General features: G+C 64.8%; 11 protein-coding genes across 11 annotated transcripts in view; 6 read left to right on the top strand and 5 right to left on the bottom strand.

Moving 5' to 3' along the window:
- Positions 1-503: 503 nt before the first annotated feature.
- F751_5681 (hypothetical protein) lies at positions 504-1,187 on the top strand (the record flags this gene model as incomplete). The annotated part of the gene is made up of 2 exons (XM_011402402.1): positions 504-1,009; positions 1,163-1,187. 2 exons carry the CDS (start codon positions 504-506, stop codon positions 1,185-1,187), a joined length of 531 nt encoding a protein of 176 aa, XP_011400704.1.
- A 752-nt stretch (positions 1,188-1,939) lies between these two features.
- On the bottom strand, positions 1,940-2,708 carry F751_5682 (Protein CREG1; the record flags this gene model as incomplete). Its single annotated transcript, XM_011402403.1, has 3 exons — positions 1,940-2,033; positions 2,172-2,200; positions 2,403-2,708. 3 exons carry the CDS (start codon positions 2,706-2,708, stop codon positions 1,940-1,942), a joined length of 429 nt encoding a protein of 142 aa, XP_011400705.1.
- Positions 2,709-3,468: 760 nt separating this feature from the next.
- On the top strand, positions 3,469-4,017 carry F751_5683 (50S ribosomal protein L20; the record flags this gene model as incomplete). The annotated part of the gene is made up of 2 exons (XM_011402404.1): positions 3,469-3,654; positions 3,847-4,017. The coding sequence occupies 2 exons, from the start codon at positions 3,469-3,471 to the stop codon at positions 4,015-4,017; spliced, it is 357 nt and encodes a 118-aa protein (XP_011400706.1).
- Positions 4,018-4,191: 174 nt separating this feature from the next.
- F751_5684 (Dynamin-1-like protein) lies at positions 4,192-7,795 on the bottom strand (the record flags this gene model as incomplete). The annotated part of the gene is made up of 8 exons (XM_011402405.1): positions 4,192-4,275; positions 4,571-4,751; positions 4,977-5,194; positions 5,657-6,139; positions 6,380-6,779; positions 6,932-7,188; positions 7,448-7,534; positions 7,691-7,795. The coding sequence occupies 8 exons, from the start codon at positions 7,793-7,795 to the stop codon at positions 4,192-4,194; spliced, it is 1,815 nt and encodes a 604-aa protein (XP_011400707.1).
- A 630-nt stretch (positions 7,796-8,425) lies between these two features.
- Positions 8,426-9,480, bottom strand: F751_5685 (putative 2-aminoethanethiol dioxygenase; the record flags this gene model as incomplete). Its single annotated transcript, XM_011402406.1, has 3 exons — positions 8,426-8,550; positions 8,748-9,194; positions 9,408-9,480. The coding sequence occupies 3 exons, from the start codon at positions 9,478-9,480 to the stop codon at positions 8,426-8,428; spliced, it is 645 nt and encodes a 214-aa protein (XP_011400708.1).
- Positions 9,481-10,152: 672 nt separating this feature from the next.
- F751_5686 (RNA 3'-terminal phosphate cyclase) lies at positions 10,153-11,132 on the bottom strand (the record flags this gene model as incomplete). The annotated part of the gene is made up of 3 exons (XM_011402407.1): positions 10,153-10,442; positions 10,730-11,033; positions 11,109-11,132. The coding sequence occupies 3 exons, from the start codon at positions 11,130-11,132 to the stop codon at positions 10,153-10,155; spliced, it is 618 nt and encodes a 205-aa protein (XP_011400709.1).
- A 1,869-nt stretch (positions 11,133-13,001) lies between these two features.
- F751_5687 (ATP-dependent (S)-NAD(P)H-hydrate dehydratase) lies at positions 13,002-14,595 on the top strand (the record flags this gene model as incomplete). Its single annotated transcript, XM_011402408.1, has 7 exons — positions 13,002-13,016; positions 13,112-13,258; positions 13,389-13,523; positions 13,643-13,733; positions 13,847-14,055; positions 14,227-14,363; positions 14,490-14,595. 7 exons carry the CDS (start codon positions 13,002-13,004, stop codon positions 14,593-14,595), a joined length of 840 nt encoding a protein of 279 aa, XP_011400710.1.
- Positions 14,596-15,120: 525 nt separating this feature from the next.
- On the bottom strand, positions 15,121-16,234 carry F751_5688 (Chaperone protein DnaJ; the record flags this gene model as incomplete). Its single annotated transcript, XM_011402409.1, has 3 exons — positions 15,121-15,625; positions 15,738-16,019; positions 16,197-16,234. 3 exons carry the CDS (start codon positions 16,232-16,234, stop codon positions 15,121-15,123), a joined length of 825 nt encoding a protein of 274 aa, XP_011400711.1.
- Positions 16,235-16,773: 539 nt separating this feature from the next.
- On the top strand, positions 16,774-17,716 carry F751_5689 (DnaJ-like protein subfamily C member 10; the record flags this gene model as incomplete). The annotated part of the gene is made up of 3 exons (XM_011402410.1): positions 16,774-16,976; positions 17,112-17,307; positions 17,552-17,716. 3 exons carry the CDS (start codon positions 16,774-16,776, stop codon positions 17,714-17,716), a joined length of 564 nt encoding a protein of 187 aa, XP_011400712.1.
- Positions 17,717-18,668: 952 nt separating this feature from the next.
- On the top strand, positions 18,669-21,699 carry F751_5690 (Peptidylprolyl isomerase domain and WD repeat-containing protein 1; the record flags this gene model as incomplete). Its single annotated transcript, XM_011402411.1, has 7 exons — positions 18,669-18,809; positions 19,027-19,389; positions 19,663-19,840; positions 20,046-20,386; positions 20,471-20,773; positions 20,921-21,175; positions 21,520-21,699. 7 exons carry the CDS (start codon positions 18,669-18,671, stop codon positions 21,697-21,699), a joined length of 1,761 nt encoding a protein of 586 aa, XP_011400713.1.
- Positions 21,700-22,175: 476 nt separating this feature from the next.
- The window catches only part of F751_5691 ([Protein-PII] uridylyltransferase), a gene marked incomplete at both ends in the record, with an annotated part of 3,856 nt that continues 2,058 nt past the window's right edge, over positions 22,176-23,973 (top strand). The window contains 5 exons of the mRNA XM_011402412.1: positions 22,176-22,292; positions 22,386-22,505; positions 22,593-22,671; positions 22,915-22,982; positions 23,281-23,804. Coding sequence (XP_011400714.1) covers positions 22,176-22,292; positions 22,386-22,505; positions 22,593-22,671; positions 22,915-22,982; positions 23,281-23,804 — 908 coding nt within the window. The remainder of the gene's footprint in view (positions 22,293-22,385; positions 22,506-22,592; positions 22,672-22,914; positions 22,983-23,280; positions 23,805-23,973) is intronic.

The raw sequence follows: 23,973 nt of genomic DNA on the forward strand, positions 1-23,973 counted from the left end.
GGCCATCCCCCCGCACAGACCAGCTAGTAATGAAGACACGGTCAAGGAGGCGGGATGATCGGTTCTGGTCGTCCCCGTTCCACTGCACCACCCGTGTGGGCCTGGAGGCTGCCAACGACCTGCTGCCCGATGGGGGCTGCAGCGTCCCCGTACGCCCCGCCCGTGACACGAGACCCCTAGAAGCCGCAGCTGACGCACACAGCCTTCCAGTCCCCAGGTTGCGGGTCGAGGGTCCGGGTTTCCCCGCTGCGCAAACCTCGAGCGGGTTCGGGTGGCCGGACAACGAACTGCAGCGGTGCTCCTCCTGGGTGAGTCCGGTGCCCTGACTCGGCTCGAGAGGTGCTTTGACAGCGATGGAGTGCCACCGTAATTTTGGACCTCGTGTCATGGTGCGGTGTGTGCCCTCATTGGGGACGCCCCTCGCCTGCCAGGCCCCAGGGCTCCTCCCTGCCAGCCTGGCCTGAGCGTCCCCGCCCCCCCCGCCCCGCCCCGCCGCGCAGGGCATGCCCAACCAATCCGCCAGTGCCCTGCGCCTCCCCAGTCTCCCCTCCATGGATGCGGACGGCATCGCCACCCTGCCCGACCCCAAGGAGCTGGAGCAGTGGCTGACGGCCACCGCCCAAGGGGCCAAGCAGGGTGCCCCGCCCCCCGCCCAGCCCGCGCACCAGGTGGCGACCCCGGGGCGGGGGCCTGTACCCTCGCACGACCCCGGTGCGAGCGGCACCCCCAAACCCCCGCACATCGTGGGCGTGGACGTGCAGGCGACGCCCCCCGGCTCGCAGGCCGCTGTGTGGGCCGCGGTGCAGGTCCCCGGCCCAGGGGGCAGCCCCCGCGTGTTCTCCGGCGTGCCCCTCAAGGCCAGCCAGCTCGTGGCGGTGTCCAGCGGCTCGGCCCTCAGCGCAGACAGCGCGCCGCTGGCCGCCGGCTGGCAGGTGCCCCCGGCGCAGGCCCAGCCCAGCGTGGAGAGCGTGGCGACGGCCGGGCGAGGCGGCGAGGCCGCCGTCCCGCAGTGGCACTCCTTCAGCTGCGTCCCGGACAGGGCCGTTAAAGGCCCCCCGCCCCGCGCCTGGCACTCCTTCAGCGCGCGGGGGGCGGCCGCCGCGCCACTGCCGGCACGGCCGCTGGCCTCGCAGGCCCCTGTCCTCTCCCACCCCCGCTTCAGGTTCGTGGTCGACCCCTCCCAGTGAGCGGCTGGGTGTACCACATGTGCCAGCAGCCCAGCACATAGCATAGAAGCTTGACGGTTGAGAGACGCGTCCCGACAGGCCAAACCCTCTGAGACTCCCCGTCGGCCAACCGACTGTGCACGCGGCACCCTTGCTCTCCCAACGCCTCAACCCCCCCCCCCGCCTGCTGCTGCGGGCGTGCATGCTGCCATGCCAGGATCCCCCAGCCCCGGCAGACACTCTCTTTGCTCTGGCTCACGCGCGAGCAACACGCGTCTCGATGACGTGCTTAGCTTTTGCCATACCTCACATTCTTGATTCATCCCCTCAACCCACTCATAGAGCCTTGCCTGTGGGACTGCCATCGGCACTCCACCTTCAGAAAGTCCTCAGTTGAGCGACACCTTGTCACCGTCGTGCCTGCTTGCATCCCACTGTTGAGTCAGCGCGTGTCCCCAATCTGTCCTGGGGAGCCCTGTCTGCCACGTTGTATGCCGCTAGTACTGCGAACACCCCTGTAGCCTCGAAACGAGGAGGTATCGGGTGACTGGAGATGTGCCCCAGGCAGCATGCCAAGGATGAGAGGTGTACACAGCTCGGGGGGGCAAGACTAAGATACAAAAGGAAGGGGTAAAAACAAATTGTTCTTAGTCGCAAGATATGGTTGGGTTTGCGATGTACAGGGTCTGCACAGTCCAGACGCAACCGGGGCCAAACCAAAACCAGGCAGCACACAATCGAGCCCCCACTTGCGCTCGGAACCCCTTGGAGCATCACAGCTGGACACCAAAGTAGTCCTGGGGGGTGATCTGGCGAGGGCCGCCATACCAGGCCAGTAGCTGGATCTGCTGGATGAAGAGCTCGTACCTGCATTGTCAGGTGTGCTCACATTGAGTGCATATTCTTTGATCTCTCAGCTACCCAGGATTGAAGGAGCGGACGGGCCTCCGCACATGTCGCAGGCTGCGCACATTGCACGGCCGGTCTGCCATACATCGCACTCACATGTGAAATTCGTGGCCAGCAGGCCAATCCTGCATGGCTGGGTGCCTGGGAAAGAGAAGGTCCTGCGGCACAGGTTTCGGGGATACCATTCCTTCTTCAAGAAGTCCAGGGGAGCGCCACACAGGCAAAGCTGCGAATGTGCACCCAGGCAACCCAAGTTCACTCTCAAACTCCCAACAACAGGATGAGGCACTGGTCACAGCAAGACGCCCTGCTCCTCAGAAACCTCACCCGTGCAGCTCCCTCCTCGGACGCAGGTACACGGTGAAGCTCCCCCAAGATGGAGATCTTGGCGCAAGGGGGGTCCTCCGCATCCAGCCCACGGCAGCTGCCCGGCAGCTGCGCCTCGGACACCGTCAGCATGGCCGAAGCGTTGGCTTGCGCGTCATATGCTGTTGCATCCAGGGTGGTGAGATAGAACAGCAGGCGCCCTGTTGAGTTGCCCCTCGGGCCATCGGCATACGACACCACATTCCTGTGCAGGGAGATGGATGGGTTTGGAGGGTGGGCCCGCTGCAGATGCTCGACGGAACCCATTGTGGCAGACCCTGAGGGCCATTTTGGATGAACAGTTTTGCAGGATGGAGCATGCGCAGATTCAACCGGGGAATTCAACTGGGGCGAATGGCTCATGCCTGTGCACCACCTAACGCCCGGTCTCACCCAAACGGAGCTCCATTCAAATGCCGACTTAACGTCGACACAACACCCCAGTCTGCCTCGTGGATCAACCAACGCGCCAGGCGATTGATGTCGGAATGATCTGGCCTGCATGCGATGGATATATCATTATCAGCGTTGGCCCGAAAGGCGATCGCATTCTATGCTGACATGTGGTCATGCTGACCAGAGCGCACCCCGGTACCTTGGAGAGACATTCGGCATCCTTCGAGGTGTACCACTCGTAGCTACCGGCCCTCCCGCGGCCATCAGTCCCAGCACTATAACAAAGACGAGGCATGTGAGGAGGAGGCAACGCGATGCGCGATCGGACCACGAGGGTTTGTCCGCTGTGCTGTTGGGAGCCTCTGCCACTCCAGGGAGAGGCTGGTACATGCCATGAGATGCAGCAGCCTTCTGATTCATATTGAATATAACATGTCGAATGGGTGTGTAACGGATTTAAGGTAGTCACTTGACAGGCCATGGAAAAATGGCGCAGGGCGTGTGCCCGACACTGTCCAAAAGACCACCGCTCCCGCCAGCGCGCTTCCATATGCTATGTCGAGAGCGAGACTAGACACATAGTCCTCCAGCCTGGCCAGGAATGGACTGGTGCATAGAATTACATGGCAAGATGAACAAGGACAAGATACTGAAGCTCGCAAAGGGCTTCCGCGGCAGGAGCAAGAACTGTATACGGGTAGCTAGGGAGCGTGTGGAGAAGAGCCTGCAGTATGCCTTCCGGGACAGGAAGGCCAAGAAGAGGGACATGCGCGCTCTCTGGATACAGCAAATAAACGCTGGAGCCCGACAATATGGGGTGCGTGGGGACGAGGAGGGTGCATGGGGTGAGCTCGGTTTTCTCAAGCATACTGCACTCCAGCCTTATGCCTTTGGGCAGGAGCCGACTCAGACTCCGGCTGGAGCACTGACTGGATGAGATTGTTTGATTCCTTGTGTGTGAGTAATCATGGCCCGAAAGCACCCGTGTTTCCTTGAACCCTTCCACCAGGTCAAGTATTCCTCGCTCATCAGCGGGCTGGCTGCTCAGAACGTGGGCCTGAACCGCAAGATGCTGTCCGAGCTTGCCAGGACGGAGCCCCTCTCCTTCAAGGCCCTGGTGGACCAGGTGGCTCACATGCGGGGCCTGTCTGCCCCTCATGCCGGCGCCGCACTCAAGTGACGGCTGTGCGGCCTTCATGCCACCCTCGCGGGGGGCATGCTGCCCGTGTGTCGTATTGAATCCACGGTCGAGGCGCGCGGCGCTGCAGTTCGCCCGTCTCTTCACACCTCGCCCTCCAGATTCCTATTTATTCTGTTGCAATGCGCACTTACAGCATGGCGGGTTGTCCATGGGCTATGGTTGGGAGCAGTGGCCAGGCCAGAGGATGGCTGGCAGGACTTGGCACTGGAACAAGGGCTGGTACCCCGAGGTTGGAATCTACAGAGGGGGTGGGAATCGTTATAGGGACGGGCAGAGGCTCTGGGTTCCAGGACAAAGAGGTGCCAGCGGTGCCCGCTAGCTGTGGCGGAGGGACGCCCACGGCGCTCGGCAGGGAGGGCGCCCCAGCCGGGATTCACTTGCAGCAGGTTTCATAGCTCGCTCATCAGCCCTCGTGGGAGGTCGGGTAGTACATGCCCGCCGCTCCCCCGCCCCGCGCCGCGCCGCCTGGGGTGCCCGCCCTGCCTCCCAGCCGGCTGGGGCTGGGGCTGCCCCGCCCCTCGGCCGCGTCCACCTCCGCCAGCATGGCCTTGAAGCTCCAGCGCCCCGACGCCGCTGCCCTGCCCGCCATCTCCCCCGGCAGGCCCTCCAGTGTGACCAGGGCCGCGCGCAGCGCGCGCAGCGCGCTCAGGCACCCCGACCGCTTGGCCGCCACGTCCTCCCGCTCCGTCATCAGCTCCTCGAACAGCTCCTCCCTGGGTGTTGGTTTTTTTGTGGAGGGTGGTGGAGGTTGGTGTGAGGATCATGCAGGTTCAGAATAGAGTTGCGGTGGGCCATGGAGAGACGCAAGCATCGCCTGGCTCACATGGTTGCCTTCCAGGAACCTCCCTGAGCGCCCCCCCCCAAGTTCCCCCCTGTTCACATGACCCCTTCCTCCAGAATGAAGAGAGCAGAACACAAGGTCCCCTTGCCGCCCTCACCGATACAGGGTGTGTATGAGGTGCTGCTGCAGGCCGCGCTGCAGGTTGTTGACCAGGAACAGCATGAGCGCCTTGGGCACCAGGTCCTGCATGTTGCGCCGCACGATGTTGAAGTAGGAGGCGACCAGGAGGCGCGTGACGTCCACCTGCACCGCCTCCTGGTCCGACATGGCGGCCGGCACGCGCAGCGTGGCCGGCGGGCGCGCCAGGCCGCCACCCTCGTACGCGCCGGTGCCGGGGACCGGCCCCGCGCCCGGCGGCGCCGGCGCGCCCGCGCCGGCGCGCGCCCCGGCCCACACCTGCCCGAACCAGGAGCCGCCGAGGACGCCGGGGCTGCCGCCGGCCGCGGCGCCGCCGTGGGAGGGGTCCTGCAGGCCCGCCAGCCCGACGCGGCGCGCGGGCGCCGGGGCGGACGCCGGGCCGGGTCCCTCCCCCACGTCGCCCGGCTGCAGCAGCTCGCCCGGCGCGTAGACCGCGGGCTCCGGCGGCGCCCCGCCCCCTCCCCGCCTGGCGGCGTTCGGCGCCGGCTGCGGCGCCCGCTCGGCGCGGGCGCGCGCGCCGGGGTCCACCGCTGCGGCGCCCCTGCTCGCCACCTCCCCTGGGTTCCCCCCCGCGCTCCTCCCCGCCCCGGCCTCCGCCACGACTCCGCGGGGGCTGCCGTCTGCCTGGCGCTCCAGCACCTGGGCGATGGCGCGGTTGCCGCCGATGAAGTCCGGGTGGGAGGTGTTGATGAAGGCCAGCTCGCAGGCCACCAGGTTGCGGATCATGGCCTCGGCCGGCGCCGCGCCCTGCTCCACGTACGCCTCCACCGCCTCGGCCAGCACGGCGCGCAGCGCCGGGAAGCGCGCGACGTCCGGCGGCGCGGCGGCGGCGGCGGCGCGCAGCAGCTCGGCGTGCACGTACTCCTTGCACTGCAGGCAGGGCGCCAGCAGGCGCTCCACCGCGCGTCGCGTGAGCAGCTCGAAGGGCGCCTCGGGGATGAGCAGCGCGCCGCGCACGCCGCCGGAGTTGCGGATGGCGGTGCGTACGTCGGCGTCGCTCAGCTCCGCGGTCGGGTCCAGCGCGTCCAGCCCGGGGCCCAGCACCTCGCGGAAGACGTGGCGCAGGCGCGCGCCGCCCGCCAGCTCGTCGGTGGGCAGCGCGTCCGACCCGCCGTCCAGCGTCTCGCGGAAGCGGCGCGCGTAGGCGTCCAGCAGGGTCAAAAGCAGCGCGCCGCGCGCGGCGGGGGTGGCCCCGGGCGCCGCATCGCCCAGCACCGCCAGCTCGGCGCGCTTGGCTGCCAGCGCGGCCTCCAGCCGGGTGCGCAGCGCGGGCAGCGCGGCGCGCACGTGCGCCGCCAGCACCGCGTTCAGCCCCGCGGCCAGGCGCGGCACGCCGCAGGCCGCTGCTACTTCTGCATAAACGGGCCGCGCCTCGAAGAAGGCGCGCTCCGCGGCGCGCGCCTCGGCCATGCCGCGCCGGCTGGCGATGTCCTCCTGGCTGCGCAGGACCACGCCCACGTGACCCAGGCGCAGGGGGACCACCTCGTTGCGCAGCGCGGCCACCGCGTCGGTCCCGCGGTCCATCAGGTCCAGCTTGGTCAGCACGCCGATGGTGCGCGCGCCTGCGGGGTCGGCGCGCCGCGCCAGCTCCAGCGCGTCAGAGGCGGCCGGGTCCTGGTTGGCGGGGGTCACCGCCAAGATGATGCACGACTCCGCGGCGATGTAGTCCAGCACCATGGCACGCACCCGCGCCTCGATGTCGTTGGGCTGGTCACCCACGGGCACACGCGTGATGCCGGGCAGGTCCACGAGCGTCATTGTCCTGGGGAGGGATCGGTGGTTTAGGTGGTCCGTGGGTCGGGTTGAGGCGGCCCAACCAAATGGCTGCGCAAGGCTGGGACCAACCAACACAAGACATGCCCCACCCAAACCAATCCAACCCACAACCCCACACCCCCATGCTAGCAGCCTCACAGGACGGAGGAGGAATAGATCTTGAGGCGGATGGGCTTGTCGCTGACACCCTTGTTGGTGCCCACCAGCCGATCCGTCTCTGCCAGGATCTCCTGCCGGATGCGGTCAAAGTCGTGGAAGCGCTTGCCGTGGCAGTGCAGGAACTCGCCCCAGTCGCCGGCGGGGCCGGCGGGGGAGGGAGGGATCTTTATCAGCTGCAGGATCAGGGGGCGCCGCGTCACGATGTTGGACCCCCGGGGCAGGAAATCGCGGCCGACCTGGCAACGTCCGGGAGTGGGAGAAGGAAGGCGTCGGTCGAGTATCTTTTGGTGGTCCAAGGCAGCAGCCGCCCCGGCATCATGACTGAAACCGGGTCTTGCAGGCAAGCAGCACCCATGCGCACTGGCATGCACCTATGTGCGGGGCTGCCCAGGCAGAGCTTACTGCCCGGCACTTGTGGCACCCAGCCCCTATTTCCATCAGGAGCTTGACACCGCAACAAACTCCATCATGCATGCATCCCCATGGCGCACCCACCAGTGCCTCCAAGACGCTGGATTTGCCGCTGCTCTGGCTGCCGATCACGGCAACTTGGGGGAGGTCCAGTCTCACATCCGGGGACACCTGTGGGGCGTGATCAGGGGTTTACTGAGACCTGGGAGGACTAAAGTATGATATGTAGCATCCGGGCTTGGGTGTCTGGGATTCGTGGCCTCCTGTCGCGCGGTTACCCACAGCCTTGAGCAACCCCTAACAAACGACACAGGCACCCCCCCGCACCTGGGCAAACACATCCTGCAGTTTATTGATCACAGGGATCAGGGTCTGTCCCAGCGTATCCCCGACGGGCAGATTGGCCTCATGCTCCGCGAAAGCCCGCGCCATGGTGTGGGAGGATTGCGTGTCGGACTCCCAAGTGCCACGACCGAGGTGGCTGTGATCGAGCCCACACGGTCTGTGCACAGCGAATCACGCTAGGCAGGAATTTTTATAAACTCCATAGTATGAGACTGTACAACGGCGTGGGGCCTGCAAATGCTTCATCGTTACAGTCCCGGCACAACCACCTCGAACCGCGTTGCTACGCGCGCGCTTGAAGCTTGGCCGGGGAATGTCACAATTTCTTAGAGTACAGACAGGCGGATGCACCCAGGCTCGATCGCCTGAAGCAATGACGTGGATCGGCACATTCGTGAGCCGACCCAGCCAGGCCACAGTCCGCAATCTCGGGGGCAAAGCACAGTGCGATGGGGTGCAGACGCATTATGGGTGGTGGGTACAGGGCGAAGTTCAGACTCGTGCACGGTACAACTCCTGCTCTACCACCGCCTCCGGGCCTGGCCGGGTGGGATGGACGGGACTCCTCACGATGGGCCTCCTGCCCTTGTAGGGAGCGTCCACTGCGGAGTGGGCGTCGTTCAGGAAGGATGTGAGAAGGGGGACAATGGCAGGGACTGTCCCGATGCTCTCTAGTCCCCCACCCTCCCATCACACCGATGCCCAGGGGCCAGGCCCTCAGTCCCAGTCATACATCCCCAGCGCACCCACGACAAAGTCTGAGGGCGGCTCGGCCTCCCTCAGCAGGAAGGTGCCGTCCCCAGAACCTGGCCCCTCGACGTGGTAGTAGGTGCAGTCACGCCCTGCATGAAGGGGAATGGATGATATGGAAGTCGAAACGTCAAGGTCTAAGACAGTGCGAGTGGGCAATGCAGCTCTGCAAGATTCCCGCTCTCTCCCAGGGCACACAGAACAGGGATTGGAGCACAGAGGCGCTGCGGCAGAGGAGGACTGCACAGCCTGCACATCCCGGAGCGGAGTCCTGCCAAATGCCACACACCGTCGTCGAGGCTGTAGGGGGGGGTTAGGAGGTCCAGCACCGCGCAGTCTGTGACGGCGGTGAACTGGTGGATGTTCCCGCCCGAGGTGGGCTGCAGCAGGGCTGGGTCATCGCCGGAGCCCATGACGCAGTCCAGCACGCGCCGCGCCTCCCGTGCGGGGGCAGCAGGGCCCTCCACAGTGCCTGCCATGGCGTCGGTGTGGGCTTCCGCCCAGTCAAAGGAAAGCACGTGCACGCGGCCGAGCAGGGCCCGGGAGAAGACGGTCATGCCGGGGTGGTTGTGCAGCGGGATGCAGGCACCCTTGGGCAGGCAGAATATGCCCAGGGACACCTCGCCGTCCTCAAAGATGTGCAGGTAGCGTATGGGCTGGGCGGCGCCAGGCATGGCCTGATCTATGGGGAGGCACGCATCACTGGACAGGCCCAGCTCGTCAAGCTGCACCCGAGCTGCGATGCATAAAACGCGATATGTGGTGCTGGGTAGGACTCGGGAGGCGGGCGTGGGCTGCGAGAGGGTCTGGAGCATTGCAAGCCAGCTGGCAACTAAACCCCATGCCACAAACGCATCTCAGGCACGGAGTCTATCAAGAAAAGGTCGATTGGCAATCATCAACGGCATGATGATACATTCTTAATAGCTCCCTGGCGTGGGCCTCTAACCAGCCCAGTCCACACCACGCACCGAGGGCACGTCGTAGGAGCTGTAGTTGACCTTCCGTGGGATTCCTGCCATTGGCAAAGGTCACCCTTGCGAGGTCAAAAACGGATTGCAAAGTCCTGAGCTGCAGGGGCATGGCCTGCTGGCCGCAGGTATGACCAGCCCGCTGGTCTCCTGCGCCCTGGGCGACCGTCCGAAAATGGGTTGCGGGACTGGCGAGCATGCGGTAGCTGGTTCTGTTCCAAATACTACTCGCTGAGTGCGAGGCTGAGGGGATAGGCGGCAGGGGGATACCGGGCCCTGCCTGCAGACCCTTGGAGGAGCAGCTGCGGGCCGAGGGCCCTCTGCTCCCCTGCGATACGAGTGGGCAGGCCACCCGTAATCCGGCAGCAAGTCGATTCGACAGTGTATTGAAAGTGTGGCACACCGAGAGGAGATAATTGGGCATGGATTATCTACAAGTGGTAGATAACTTATGCTGGAGGACCAGGAATGCCCGCAGGCTATGTTCGAGAGGTCGGAGGGATGCGTGTCTCTCCCCGTCGCCGCGCACGCTTTCCTCCTGCCCATACCTTCCGCCAAGATATCGTCGTTCATCAAGCCTTCCCAGAGCCGTTCCACGGTTTCAAGCTGCTTTTGTTGATCAGTGTGCAGTATTAAACACCACCGCACGTGAGGAATTGGGCGTGTGGTGGGAGCATCAATCCTTGTCACCCTGAGTCATACTTGACGAAAGGCCCGGGAACCCTAGCCCCACGTCAGTCCTGCCCCATGGCAGGCCATGAGGGTCAGGCCCTCCACCGTCTGCAAGTCGAACCGCGCTGCGGTGAGCTGCTCTGCCACCGCGATGGCTGCCAGGGTGTGCAGCGTGGGCTCTCCCATCAGGATCCTGCTCTCCCCGCCAGCCATGGCGGCGAAGATGACCAGCTGGTCTGCGGCGTGGGCGTCCACGCAGGCCCCGCTCGCCAGGAGCGCCGCCAGCTCGGCGCCTGCACGCCGCCCCACCGTCTCGGCCGAGACGCCACGCTCCCCGAGGCCTGGTGTGCAGTGGTCGTGGAGAAGGAAGGGTTTGCGCGGGGGTTGGGCAGATGGGCTGCTTGGAGCTGACCACGCCAGGACCAGGTGGAAGCACATGGACGCCGTCGTTGAGGAGTGATCAGCTCCCAGGCTGTCCATGGCCCGATCCACCCACCATTGCTCGCGGCATACTCCCCCCAGCGACCGATCCCCGCCCGTTGTCATGACCGCAAGCAGCATGATGGGCTCTCAGGTCCCACCCAGATCACCACCCTCCAACCCCCCTCTGCATCGGCCTTTGCCGCACCTGAGGCGCCCAGCACGCAGCCCGAGCTGGTGTGAGCAGCGAGGAGTACCCCGCACCCGTCCCCCACCGCTTGGCACGGGGGCAGGGCCTCCACCTCCTCCGCCTCGACCAGGGTCGCGAGGTTCGCGCCCAGGGCGGCTCGGGCGGCCCTTGCCATGCGATCCGCGACACCGCGCGGCACCCTGCCGGCTTGGAAGGCGCGGATGACGATGCCCCGCACCTCACCCCGCTGCGTCAGGCGCAGGGGGGGAAGGCTGGAGCCCGGCGGCAGTGGCGCCACGCGGCACGCGACCTCGCCCCCGCCCTGTTTGTGGGAACGGAATTGACGTGTGTATGTGTGGGGGGGTAGAGGGGGTTCCAGGCTTGAATGTGGCCACACGTCCTGGAGCTGATGCCTGGCCATGGGTTCATGTGCTTGACAGCGCAGAACGCAGGGGGCCCTCCCAAGTCCACGCCCATGCACTTCGCATGCCGCCCCAGAGGATCGCCCTCGCCACTGCTTCCGGTGCCACTCGCCTTGGGGAAGAAACCGCGGCGCAGGACCTCCACCTCCAGGTCCACGCCGGCGTGGGCGCGCAGGGCGGGCGCCAGCACGTGGCGCAGGTAGTCCGCGGGCGGCGCGGCGCGCGCGTCTGTGCCGCCGCGCAGCCGCAGCGTGCGGCGGCCCGGGGGCGGGCCCCGCGCTGACATGGCGCGGGGCAGCAGCAGGCAGGGCAGCGCCGCCTGCGCCATGAGCATGCAGGACGCGGCGGTGCCGGCTTCGCCCAGCACCTCGTCATGACCGCCGCCGCTGCTGCCACCGCCGCCGGTCCCGTACCCCGCCTGGGGACTCAGGCTGGCGCAGGTGGAGCCCACTGTTGCGCCCTCCAGCGCCCCGTCGCAGAGCCGGGCCACCAGATCCAGCCCCGCCACGTGCTGGGGCCGGAGGCCCGGGGGCGTGCGCCCCGCGCGGATGGCGCTGATGCGGATGGGGGTTGCAGTGAGGGCGGCCAGGGCGGCTGCATTGCGCAGAATCTGGCCGCCGCCCTCCAGCTGGCTGCCTGCAGAGAGTCGGTGGATGGCGAGGGCTCCCTCCAACCAGGACAAGCAGCCATCGGGGTGGAAGGCCGCACGCCTCACCCTCACCATCTATTTCCACAAATTCAGGAGTTGATCTTTTATGTTGGTTGCCGCTTTGCTCATTATCCTCGCCTGAAGCCGACATCGTGCCGACATGGGTTTGAGGCAGGTGAGGGCTGTATACTTCTCAGCCCCGCACCCCGTGCACCCCAGGCTCAAGTTATAGATCTAAATATATGCCAATCGCATTGTTGTATTGTATCTGCATTGCCTACAGCTTCCATCGGCGTGCAGAGATTGGCACCGTGGACCCCCCCGTTTAAACAACTCGATGTCGGAGATTGAGCGCCCGGGACGCAGTCCTTGCGCATGGGTGATGTCGCGGAGTGATTGACACCTCGAGGCTCCCAAAATTGTTCCTAGATCAATCATACATGACAGAAACCTTACTCCTGCATAGGTTGAGCGAGCGTCGCCTTTTTGCGCCCGGGAAGCAGGGTGCATGAGCGCGGCTGGCCTGCATAGGTGTGCGACGTCCTCGCTGCAGCATCTGCGCAGATCTGCCGCGCAGTGCTCATGGCATGAAGTCAGTCTTCATCTGAAGCCACGTTGCAGTCGTCAAGCCCCCTATCACCAGGTGTTGCTGTCGTGTAGGGTGTCATGGGTTATGATCCTTCAACCTCCGAGCTGCTCGGCCCCATCTCGTTGGCACTTTGCTTATCGCCCGCCCTGAGGCTGCCCGACTCGAACTTGAACAGGTGCTAGGCGGTCTTCCCATCTCAGTGCGCTCGGCCTCTTTTTCCTCAGTCACCGCACCAGTGAGCATGTCTGGTTCGTCGAGTCTTCTGCAGCAGGTGCTCGCGCTGATCCCCAAGCTGTCAGGCGAGTGTTCTGGGTGACCTTGCAAGCGTACGAAGGCCATATTCTGCTCGACAAGGTATTCCTGGTTGACCACTTTGCGTGGAGAAGCGTCTCATAGCTGGACTGAGATGCAATGGGCCCTCGCCCCAGAGTTCTTTGCCCTGCCGTCGCACAGAGGACAGACACAAGGGACAGGCAGGAAAGATCGCTGTGATCGGAGGTTGCAGGGAGTACACTGGCGCCCCTTTCTTCTCGGCGATTTCTGCACTCAGAGTGAGGTCCTCTTGTTGCTGACACAGTTGCCTGAAGTTGTATTCAGAGAGGCCCAGCTCAACACTATATTGATACCAGCATGATGTGGTGGAATGTGAGGCTCAACTTGATCCTCGCCTTCAAATTTTCAAAGACAGGCTAACTCTTCCCCTGCTCAACTGCCCCTGTGCGCACTACCCTTGGGACCAGGTGGGATCAGACATCGCCCATGTCTTCTGCACCCAAGGCGCGGCCACCGTGATCAAGGGCTACTCCCCTGAGCTCATAGTGCACCCCTACCTGCCAGCTGGCGAGGATAGGGACGATACTGAGAAGGCAAGGGAGGGGCCAGGGCTTGTCTGGGTTGCCAGAAGATGGGAGTGGGCAGCAGCAGGGGCAATGACAATGTGTGGATGATGAATGTGTGGTGGGTTTATGGCCATGTCATCTGCTGGTCACGGCCGCCTGCCACCCTCTTCCCCCTCAGCTGAGCAAGGAGGCCGAGGACGAAGTGGTGGAGAGGGCGATCCGGGCCATCACCCCCTGGCTGCCCAAGTTTGATGCGGTGGTGGTGGGCCCTGGCCTGGGCCGAGATGACCTCGTCCTGCGCACCGCCTCCAGAGTGAGCGAGGTTGGAGTGAATTTATCGAGGAAGCTCTCCGCTGCCTGGTCGCTGAGGTGTTTCCCTTGGGCGCCCTCGGAGCGCCAACCTACCACCTACCCCTCCTGCGCCCAACTCAGGTGCTCCAGGAGGTGGTCGAGCGCGGCATCCCGCTCGTCGTCGATGCAGACGGTCTCTGGATGGTGAATTCGGCCCCCGCCCTGGTCAAAGGTCAGGAGCCTGTGGAGGAGATTTGCGTCCAGCATTGGGTTTGGTACTGTTGCTTGGGTCTGCATTCTTGGCTACACACCTCACACACACACCCAACCACCTCATCTCAACAGGAAAGCACGGCGCCATCGTCCTCACACCCAATGTGGTGGAGTTGGGCAGGCTGGCGGAGGCCCTAGGCGTTGAGGCCAAGGGCGCTGACGCTGCACGACGGCTCGCTCGGGCCCTGGATGGGCCGGCGGTGCTGCAGAAGGGGCGGGTCGACGTGGCGGCTGATGCGCACGGCCAGCTGGAGTGCGAGGAGCCGGGCTCGCTGCGCAGGGTGGGGGGGCAGGTGAGCATTGTGACGAAGATGTGGGTCGTGGAGGGCTTGGGTCTGAGTCGGATAATCCTGGTGGCGTCCCATTTGCTGAGAGGTGTATGCCGCTGCTCCTGGGCATGTCTCCCACCCGTCTGAGGGATCATCCACATGGCACCGTCCGTCCCCCCAAAGGGTGATGTGCTATCGGGCTGCCTGGCAGCATTCATGGCATGGATGCAGCGTGGACAGGAGTCATGGGCTGGTGATGGGACGCGACAGGGGCCGCCTGCCGCCCTGCTGGCCTGCTATGGATCATCCCTGATTGTCAGGTGGGCTGGTGGGAGGTGATGAAGCTGTAGCTTGTCAGCATGCATGCTGCTGCTTCATAATCTCGTGCACTAGCAGCCTACCGTGGCATGTCTTAGACACCTTACCCTCCTTCAATACCTCTGCAGGAAGGCCGCACACAGGGCGTATGCATGCAAGGGACGAGCGATGGGGGCCCCAGACCTCATTGACCAGCTGGGCCCAGTCGTGGATGACCTTGTTGGCGATCATTAGGGTCTTTGACGACCCCTTGCCTGCAAAACATGCGTTACTGTGTCTTTGAAAGGCATGTCAATGCTTGCTTGATCGTGTGGCTAGGGCCCTAGATCCAGACTCCCTGCACCGTAAAGGATTGCAAATCGGTCATTGATCCCCACCAAGGCTCTGACTGGATGGCCGTTACATGGCATGCATCATCAACGATGTGCTTCTTCACAGGAGGGCATACTGCACCGTGTGTGTCATCGCAAGATCCCAACACTGGACGGCTCGCATGGCATCACACCAAAATCACGGCACATCGTGTGCCCAAGGGCCAGATGATCTGGAGTAAGGTACAGGGGAAGAGACAGAGTGTATGAGTTTGGGTGCAACTCCTTTCTCGCGTGAAGGGAGGGTGCTGCTGTGACAGCATGGCTGTGCCTGGCACGGCACATTCTTCTGCGGCAGTGGAAAAGTCTGAGAGCCTGAAGTCCTGCCATGCCTCAGGCGGTTGATCTGGGGAATCAGCATCCTGAACGCGAGTCGCCCAGATGCTCTTCAGGGAGCTGGGGTCAGGTCCTTCTTGATCCCGGCCCGGCGTCGCAGCCCTGCCAGCTGGATGGTCACTCCCTCTCGCGTGTCCTGGGAGCTCCGAAAAGGGATCCGTGGCGGCGGCGGGGGCTCACTGTGCACGCCAGGTGCAGCCGCAGCCGGTGTCCGAAGGCATTCCCCCCCCGCGCCAGTATCCTCTGCGCACTCAGCGTCTGCATCTGGAGGCTGGGAATCCCCAGCGGCAGAGGGTGCTCCGCCACCCGGAGCGCGATTCATTTGCTCGGCGGGCGCCACCCTGTTCGTACCCGGAACGGCCTCCTCGTGCTCCGGGTGCGCAGACCTGCCGGGGGACGGGGCCTGTGGGGTCGCTGCGCCGTGGGCGTAGGCGCCGCGCTTGATGGCTGCCTTGCGGCGCAGGAGGTGCAGCTGCTGCTCCCACTGTTCCCGCCGAGGCGGCCCCGTCGCCTTGGGCACGCCTTCATCGGCCCTCCGTCGCGCAAAGCTCCAGAACCTGAAATTAAACAGGGATCAAGGAGCGTTGGGTGCCCTTGAGCATTGTCACAGGCCAGCCTCCGACCAACCGGGCCCTCATTGGAGCCTCTTTCACATACCCAAGGGCCCACCAGTCATGGAAGTTCCAGCCGCCATGCTGGCTGGACTCGGGTAGGCGGCCCAGGGCGCGGCCCATCACGATCTCGTACGCCTGCTGGATCGAGATGAAGCGGGCGGCCACCGCCTCGTCGCCAGGGGCGTGGAGGTCAGGGTGGTGCTGGCGCACCAAGCGGCGGTGCGCCCGCTTGATCTCCTCCTCGCTAGCGGAGTGACCCACCCCCAGGGTCTTCCAGGGATCCGACAGCGACAGGGCAGGGGGAAAGTGTGGCTGCGTGGGGGAGCAGAGGGTGGAGCTGGGCTGGTCGCAAGGGGAGGTGGGCACGGCATGAGGGCCACAGCCTCAAATGCCCCATCGCCGCGCGATGGGGATGCCGCGCACTCCGGTCGATGGCCACCATCAACACATGATCTGCTGATACCAGAACCACTACGAACCCAAATGAGCATGCCTGCGTCCTTCCACCGCTCACCCGGCTTTGCGGGCCTGGTCTGCCGATCCCGCGCCCATGAGTGCGAGTGCCCACGAGGCAGGTCCTCGGCGGGCAGGTTCGTGGACTGAGGCCCCGCTGCATACGAGGCGTAGAGTGTCTCGAGATACTATATGGCCGATTGCATTGCAAAAGGTGGTCAGATGCCGAGCTGGGCTCGAGACGAATCCAGTGGAAGTTGTGCAGGACTGAGCCTGCTCCGGAGATTCACAAGAAGCCTCGTTGCGCAGAAGCCCTTGAAAGCTTTGTGAAGTGTGTGTTTGGGATAGGTGATGTTTGCACCTCAGCAGTGGGGACCTGGTGTGAAGGAGCGAGGTCGAGGGTGCATGTTTCCGGGAAAGCGCTCCTCCGAAACTACGTGGATTCTCGCGCCCTGCTTTGCAAACGGCGAGAGTGCCGAGCAGATCTCTCAGACACGACAGTCTCATGCCCAAATACACATTATGTACTATACATAAGGTCCAACATGATGACACTGCCGCGAGGTGCCGATGCGTGACATACCCTGGACTCGATGATTATGCCGGTGTGAATCTGACAGCCACCCTGGCACAACGGGATGTCTGTCAGGAACATAGAACGGGCCTTCAATGCCTTGCACTCGCAGCACAATGAGGAGGCCGCGCTGGCTGATCCAGCCCAGGCTCGGGTGCAGCAGGCGCAGACCGAGGCAGACAGGCTGAGGAGCCTCAGCACTTCTATGACCACAGCTGACGTGATCGAGCGAATCCTCCTCCACTACGCAGAGCGTGACTACTTCAGGTGGGAGGTGGAGAAGAGCGAGGCACTGAGTATCCTGTCGGATGGCGGGAGAGGAGATGCACCTTTCCAGTCTGAGGTGTGTTGGGCAGATGTGGTGGAGTGGCAACCAGCGCACCTGGTTGTGCGGTCCCACAGGCTCCTGGAGCTACCAGCCCCCGAAGCAGACGTCCTGGGGAACGTGACATGGCAGGGGACTGCCCTGGAGGTCTCAAAAGCATACCGCAGGCTCTCCGTCCTCGTGCATCCAGACAAGAACCCTGGGGAAGATGCCCGCAAGGCGTTTGAGGCCCTGAATGAGGCGCACCGGGTCTTGAAGGACGCAGACACGAGGGTGGGTGGAGCTGCGCCACGGATCTTTGAGAGGAAACATGGCCTGCGATGGGAAGTGCAGATGTCCATCCTGACAAAGGATGCTGGACGCTTGCCTCTCTGGACCATGGTCAGGGTGCAGCCAGATCCCTGCGTCACGGACTCGGCCGCTGTGTCAGGTTTACCTGCCATCTCAAATCGCATGGGCGAAAGTCCTTTCGCCCATCTGTCTCCCAACCTCCTTTGCTCGCCCCTTCCACCTTCAGGACACGCTGCTGAAGGAGCACCTGGATGCAGCCCTCGGCAGGCGGTGGGGGAGGGAGGCGCGGGCGACGCTGGAGGAGCGGGTGGCTCTCAATGCCGCCCAGGCGCAAGAAGCGGCGGCGCTGAGGAAGCAGGAGGTGCGTGGTGGGCTGTGGCGTCTACGATGAGGGTCAAGGCTCAGTGCTGGGTGGGTAATCCATGCTTCGACGCGGGCGTGCCCGGCACCTTCTCGACATGCCCCCATGCTCGCACTTGAGCGCATCTCGACACTGCGATGCAGGGTGAGGACTTCCGAGCAAATATTCTGGAACAGCTCAAGCAGAAACAGGAAAGGATGGCGTTGAAGAGGCAGCGTGCTTCCCAGTCCCGCCGGTGAGATCATGGGTTGAGGGTCTGATCAGGGTGAAGCTGGGTGGGGCAGGGTACTTTGTCTTCTCACTTTGACCTTGGATCAGATGCACCCAGGGGTTTGGTGATGCGCTGGAAGTAATAAATCTCCCTGCATGGAGACTGTCGACTCTATTACATTGGTCTGGCTCTCTCTGGCAAGGAGCGTCCTTGCGCTGCTCAGGCCCCTGCCTCGCCACCTACATCAGGCGTGCAATGTCAGATGACGGGGATGCCCTCCAGCCAGGAGCAGTGGAGTCCCCATCGAACGACAGAGGGGCACCCCTCGATGGAGACAGCGATGATGAAGACGCGCAGCGGAGGAGGCAGGCCTTGGCGCGGCGCAAGAAGAAGAGCACGTTCCTTTGACGTCAAAGACCAGCACGGCAATTTTGTGTCAGTAGATGAAGTGGTGCGCAGTGTTCCTCGTCCGGGCTCAAACTCTTCCTATTCAAGTCAACCCAAACAAGGTAGCATATCGATGGGTTTTGGTCGCATGATTTGAGCTTACCTCTGGCCTGAGGAATGGGGATTGTGGATCGAGGGCGCGACGACGCTGCCGCGATCGCTCGCCATCGTTGTAGGTGCTACCCGAGCGAACAAACGATTCCCAGGAATGGACACATATTCCTGCCTATTTCAAACTAATTTATCCTCACACCGTCCAGCTTGCAGTCTAGTACAGCAGTGGGGCATGCGGTAGGGAGTCCAGTGTCCCTCGCCATCGCAGCCATGGCGTCGGAGGTGCCTGCAGAGCCGGGATCCCCGCCCCAGCCCGGTCCGTCTTCCACAGCGAATGATGAGGACGTCGGTCCGATCCTCCCGCCTTCACTGGATAAGCTTCCCACTGTGGAGGAGGAGGAGGAGGTGGAGGTGGGACCCACTCTGCCCCAAGCAAAGAAACGCAGGGTGAGCAGTTGGAATGGGGGGATGTCAAGAATGGCTCTTCAGCCGGTCTAGCTCCTGTTATCTACGGGTTTCAGAGCATGTATCAAGCCCCATCCCTGCCAAGTTGGTGGCTGCACCGGTGTGTGCGCGCGTCGCCGCCTCCCCAGCAAAGCCTCCACCCCTGTTGCCCCCTTCCCCGCAGACGCTGCAGTACGAGGCGCAGTACCTGGCCTCCCTCCCCCTGGCCTCCACGTACGAGCGCAGCTACATGCACCGCGACACCGTGACCGCCGTGGCCGTGGCCCGCGGCACGGACTTTTTCCTCACCGCCTCCGCCGACGGCGTGCTGAAGTTCTGGAAGAAGCTCGCCCGCGGCGTGGAGTTTGCCAAGCAGTACCGTGCCCATGTGGGCCCCATCACCGCCCTGGCCGTCTCCGCCGACGGCTCCCTGGCGGCCACAGCCTCCACAGACGCCTCTGTCAAGGTGTTTGACATCGGCAGCTTCGACATGATAGCCATGCTGCGCCTGCCCTTCGTCCCCGGTGCCATCGAGTGGGCCTTCCAGGTGAACGCGCAGTTGTTTGGGGGCAGGAATGAGTGCGTGTTGAGGGGAGCCTCGCGTGGGCCTGGGCTTGGGGCTCATGAGGGCCGCCAGGGTTGGCCAGGCGGCGCCGCGCTGCGTCTCACACGGCGTCACCCTGGCACCCCGGCGCGCATGGCGTGGCGTGCATGCCGCCGATTTCATGTATGGCGCCCGCGCCTGGCCTGAGGCTTGGCCCCACTGCCGCTCAGGGCCCCAGCCCCTCACCCCGCACCCCTCCCATCGCTGCCTTCACAGAGGGGAATCCCCGTGGCGCGCCTGGCGGTCTCGGACCTCGCCACGCCGGCCATCGCCGTGTTCGACGCGCGGTCGGGCGGCGACGAGGAGCTGGGCAGGGTCACCCTGCACTCGTCCCCGGTCACGGCCATGAAGTTCTCGCCGGAGCAGGGCGCCGTCATCAGCGCGGACGCGGCAGGTGGGGCCGAGGAGCTTGCGTGGGTGTGCACATGCTCTGGTCAGGGGCTGCGGCCGGCGGTGCGCGGGGTGGGGAAGCGCCTCTCTCTGGCGTCTGGATCCCTGGCCACTGCCCGTCCGGGCCAGGCAGGGCGTTCGCCTCGATGCATGCATCCGTGATTGCCCTGCCCTCCTACTCCCACCCGCTCCCCCCGCTCCTCGCCCAGGCATGGTAGAGTACTGGGACCCGGGCACGCTGGCCAGCCCCGCCACTGGCCTGCGCTTCGACTTCAAGCTTGACACCGACCTGTACGCGCTGGCCCGCGCCGGCACCACCGCGCTTTCCTTGGCGGTGGCCCGGGACGGAGCGCGCTGGGCCGCGCTGTGCGCCGACGGGCGCGTGCGACTGTTCCGTTACGCCACCGGCCGCCTGCTCAAAGTGCTGGACGAGTCGCTGGCGGCGGCTGCGGAGCTGCAGCGCTCGGGGCCCGAGGCCTTCCGCCTGGAGCCCATCGACTTTGGCCGGCGCGCGGCCGCCGAGAAGGAGCTGGCCGCGGCGCTTGGGGTGGTGAGTGCCGACGCCGGCGCGGGCTTGGGCACGCGCGACGCGGCGCCCCCGCGCCCCGCCACGCCAAACGTCGTCTTCGACGAGTCCGGCAACTTCCTGCTGGTTCCCAGCCTGCTGGGGGTCAAGGTGGTCAACCTGGCGACCAACGCCTGCGCCGGCGTCATCGGCGGCGGCGAGGGCGGCGAGCGCTTCCTGGGCCTGGCGCTCTTTCAGGGCGGCGGCGCACGCGGGCGACGCCTCCTGGCCGCCGGCGCCGAGAGCGCGGCGGCCGTGGACGTGGCCGCCGACCCCACGCTGCTGGCCTGCGCGGCGGGGCGGCAGCGCCTGTACCTCTTCACGCGCCGCGAGCCGGCCGAGGAGGCCAGCGGCGCGGGCGGCGGGCGCGACGTGTACAACGAGCGCCCCCTCGGCGGCGAGGGCGAGGCGGGCGAGGCCGGCGGCGGCGGCGGCGGCGCCTCGGGGTCCGCCGCCGCCGCGCCGGACCTGCCGCGCGGCGCGGTGGTGCACACCACGCGCGGCGACATCGCGCTCAAGCTCTTCCCTGACGAGTGCCCACGCACGGTGGAGAACTTCACCACCCACGCGCGCAACGGGTACTACGATGGCGTCCTCTTCCACCGCGTCATCAAGGGGTTCATGCTGCAGACCGGAGATCCGCTGGGGGACGGGACGGGCGGCGAGTCCATTTGGGGCGGCGAGTTCGAGGACGAGATCAGCCGCAACCTGCGGCACGACCGGCCCTTCACCCTCAGCATGGCTAACGCCGGGCCCAACACCAACGGCTCGCAGGTGCGTTTGTGTGTTTGTATGTTTCGTGGGGGGTCCCCCTCCAAGAGGGCGGGGGGAGAGGACCGTGGGGTCTCTACAGCGAGGATATGCCACAGGGGCGGCTGTGCGCGGCTGGGGGTGTGGCTACAGCTCTCACAGAGACAGGGCTCGGGCTTGCGCAGCGCGCGGCGCGCCCGGGCCATCGACAGCCTTCCCGACTGCACGCTTCAACGCTGCCATGGGCAGTCGAATGACGCCTTGTGGCCGGCAGGGGGCAGGGCAGTGCCAATGGGGGCAGGACCACCTTTCCATTTGCACGTCTGACCCCAATCCAAGCAACCTCCTCCTACCCTCCACATGGGCAGTTCTTCATCACCACCGCTGCAACGCCCTGGCTGGACGGCAAGCACACCGTGTTCGGCCGGGTGGTCAAGGGCATGGATGTGGTGGTGTCCATCGAGAAGTGCAAGACCCACCCCAAGACGGACAAACCCTTTGACGACATCCGCATCATCAACGTGGAGCCGCGGGCGAGTGTGGAGTGAGGGGCATGCACCGCGATCCTGCCAGCCGACGGGCCGCGAATGCACGGAGTGCACGAGCGGCGCCTGGCCGTGGAAGCTCCCGGAGCTAGCGTGCAGCTCCCGCTGGAGACCCCCGTGCCACGCGGCCCCCCGTCCGGAAACGTCTGTACGCCTGGGGGCTGTCATTTCCCAGTGCATGCATTCGACATGGACTCTATGCATGCTGCATTGTGTTTGCAAGAAATGTACCTGGTCCGGCATCGAGGATCGTATTCTCTGCGCGGCGGGGGCGCAGCGGAAGATATCCAATTCCATCAACGCCGAGATCAACGCACGTGACCGGCCAAGGGGGGTGACAACCCGCACAGGTTTTGGTGGGGGTGCCATTGTACAGAAAATCACCTCAAAGACGAGGAGGTTATCGGCTGTAGCGAGCGATTCAGACCTGACAAGATGTGTTGTTGAAGCTTTAGCGTTGCAAAGGCGCGGTTCCGATGATGTACCGGGCTGGTTTCGGGCAGAGCTCGCCATCCCTGCTCAACCTCGCGGACTGGCAGGAGAAGGAGAAGGTCAACCCCGTCAACTGTGCGGTAGACGAAAACGGAGCCCTTCTTGTGAGTGGGCTGTGACCTGGCATGGTTTACGGTGGCGTGGCCGTGCCCTCCAACCGTCTGTCGACCCTCCCCCGCCCAACCCCGCGTCCGTAGGACAACCTGACGCTGGAGCTCAGAGTGACCCCCCCTGAGATCTCAATTGACAATACTGTCAACAGCAAGTATACATTCGTAAAACTGAGCTCGGCCAACCGTCCCGGCAGCCTCATCCATGTAGGTTGGGTTTCCGAGGGTGTGGATGTCCCTCGTACAGGTCCCCTGGAGCAGTCCCTCACCGCTTTCGCGACCCTCCCGGGACAGGTCGTGCAACATTTCACGGAGCTGGGACTGCATATCCACAGCAGCCGCGTCACCAGCTGCGGCGGGTGGTTTGTGGATGGTGAGCTGGCGGGACGTTGTAGCTGGGCAGCAGCGGGGTGTCCTTTGGGGCCCGACATGCGGGTGTGCTCATGCCGATGCCATCGTCCCACCGTGTCATGACCCGGATTGCAAGATGCCGCGGTTCTAGTTGGTCGGTCGGCAGAGTAGAATGTGTGGGGTGCTGGCACCTGGACACCTTGCACTACCTCCCTGTTGATGCCTACACTTCCATTTATGGGGCCCAAACTCCCTCGCATCGCAGATTTCCTCCTCTCAGAGGGAGATGGCAAGAAGATTTTGAACCAGGCCAAGCTGCGCAGCATCCAACAGGTCTGGAAGTAGCTGTGGGGTTGTTATTCCTGGGTGTTGCTGGTCTGGAGTGCGTGTGCGCGCCCCCATTCCAATGCGGCAGCTCCAGGTTTGAGATGTATGTGTTGATCAAGATGGGTGTGGACTCACCTGCTCCCTGAGCGTGCATTGCATCCTGCAACATGATTCACGGTCATGAGCCAGCCTCTTCCCCATGCCACCACTGGCCAACCCTGCTCGCATGTCTCCCTCTTCCACTCCTTGCCCGCACCCTCCCCCCTCCAACCTGCAACCCCCAGCCCCCACCCACCCAACCCAGATGCTGAGCGCCTTCTACGCCGACGACAGCCCCTGCCTGAATGGGGACGAGACCGACGACACCAGCCGCGTGGAGTCCACGGTGTTTGAGCTGGCCGGGCCCGACGGCGTGGGCCTGCTGGCAGATGTCACGCGCCTGCTCACCCACAACGGGTGCAACGTGCGCAGCGCGGCGGTGTGGACCTACCGCGGCCGCGTGGCCTTCGTGCTGAGCGTGACGGAGAAGGGACGTCCCATCGCCGACGAGTACAAGCTGGGGCGCCTGCGCCAGCTGGTCACCGCCATCATGGGCGGCGAGGCGGTGAGCACCATCCGGCTGAAGAGTGTGCGTGGCGAGGTGCACCCGGACCGCCGCCTGCACCAGCTGATGCTGCACGAGGAGTTGGAGGCCTGGGCCGCCAGCGGCGGCGCCGCGGTTGATGTCGAGGCGCGGGCTCCTGCGGGCGGCGCCAGCGCCAGTGACGACGGCGACGGCGACGACCTGCCCACCGACAGCGAGCTCAGTGCCGACACCATGCTGCTGGGGTCGCCCGACTCCGCGCGCGGCGGTGGCGTGCCTCCGCGCGCGCCGGCCCCTCCGGCTGGCGCCTCGGGCGACTCGGCCTCGTCCCTGGGCAAGGCCTCGGGCGCGGCGCTGCGCGCCGCCGCCGCCGCGCTGGTCGGTGCTGCCGCGCCCGGCCGGCCGCCCGTGCGC

The sequence above is a fragment of the Auxenochlorella protothecoides genome (assembly GCF_000733215.1).
Source record: "Auxenochlorella protothecoides strain 0710 unplaced genomic scaffold scaffold66, whole genome shotgun sequence".
In the NCBI taxonomy this organism is placed as follows: Eukaryota; Viridiplantae; Chlorophyta; class Trebouxiophyceae; order Chlorellales; family Chlorellaceae; genus Auxenochlorella; species Auxenochlorella protothecoides.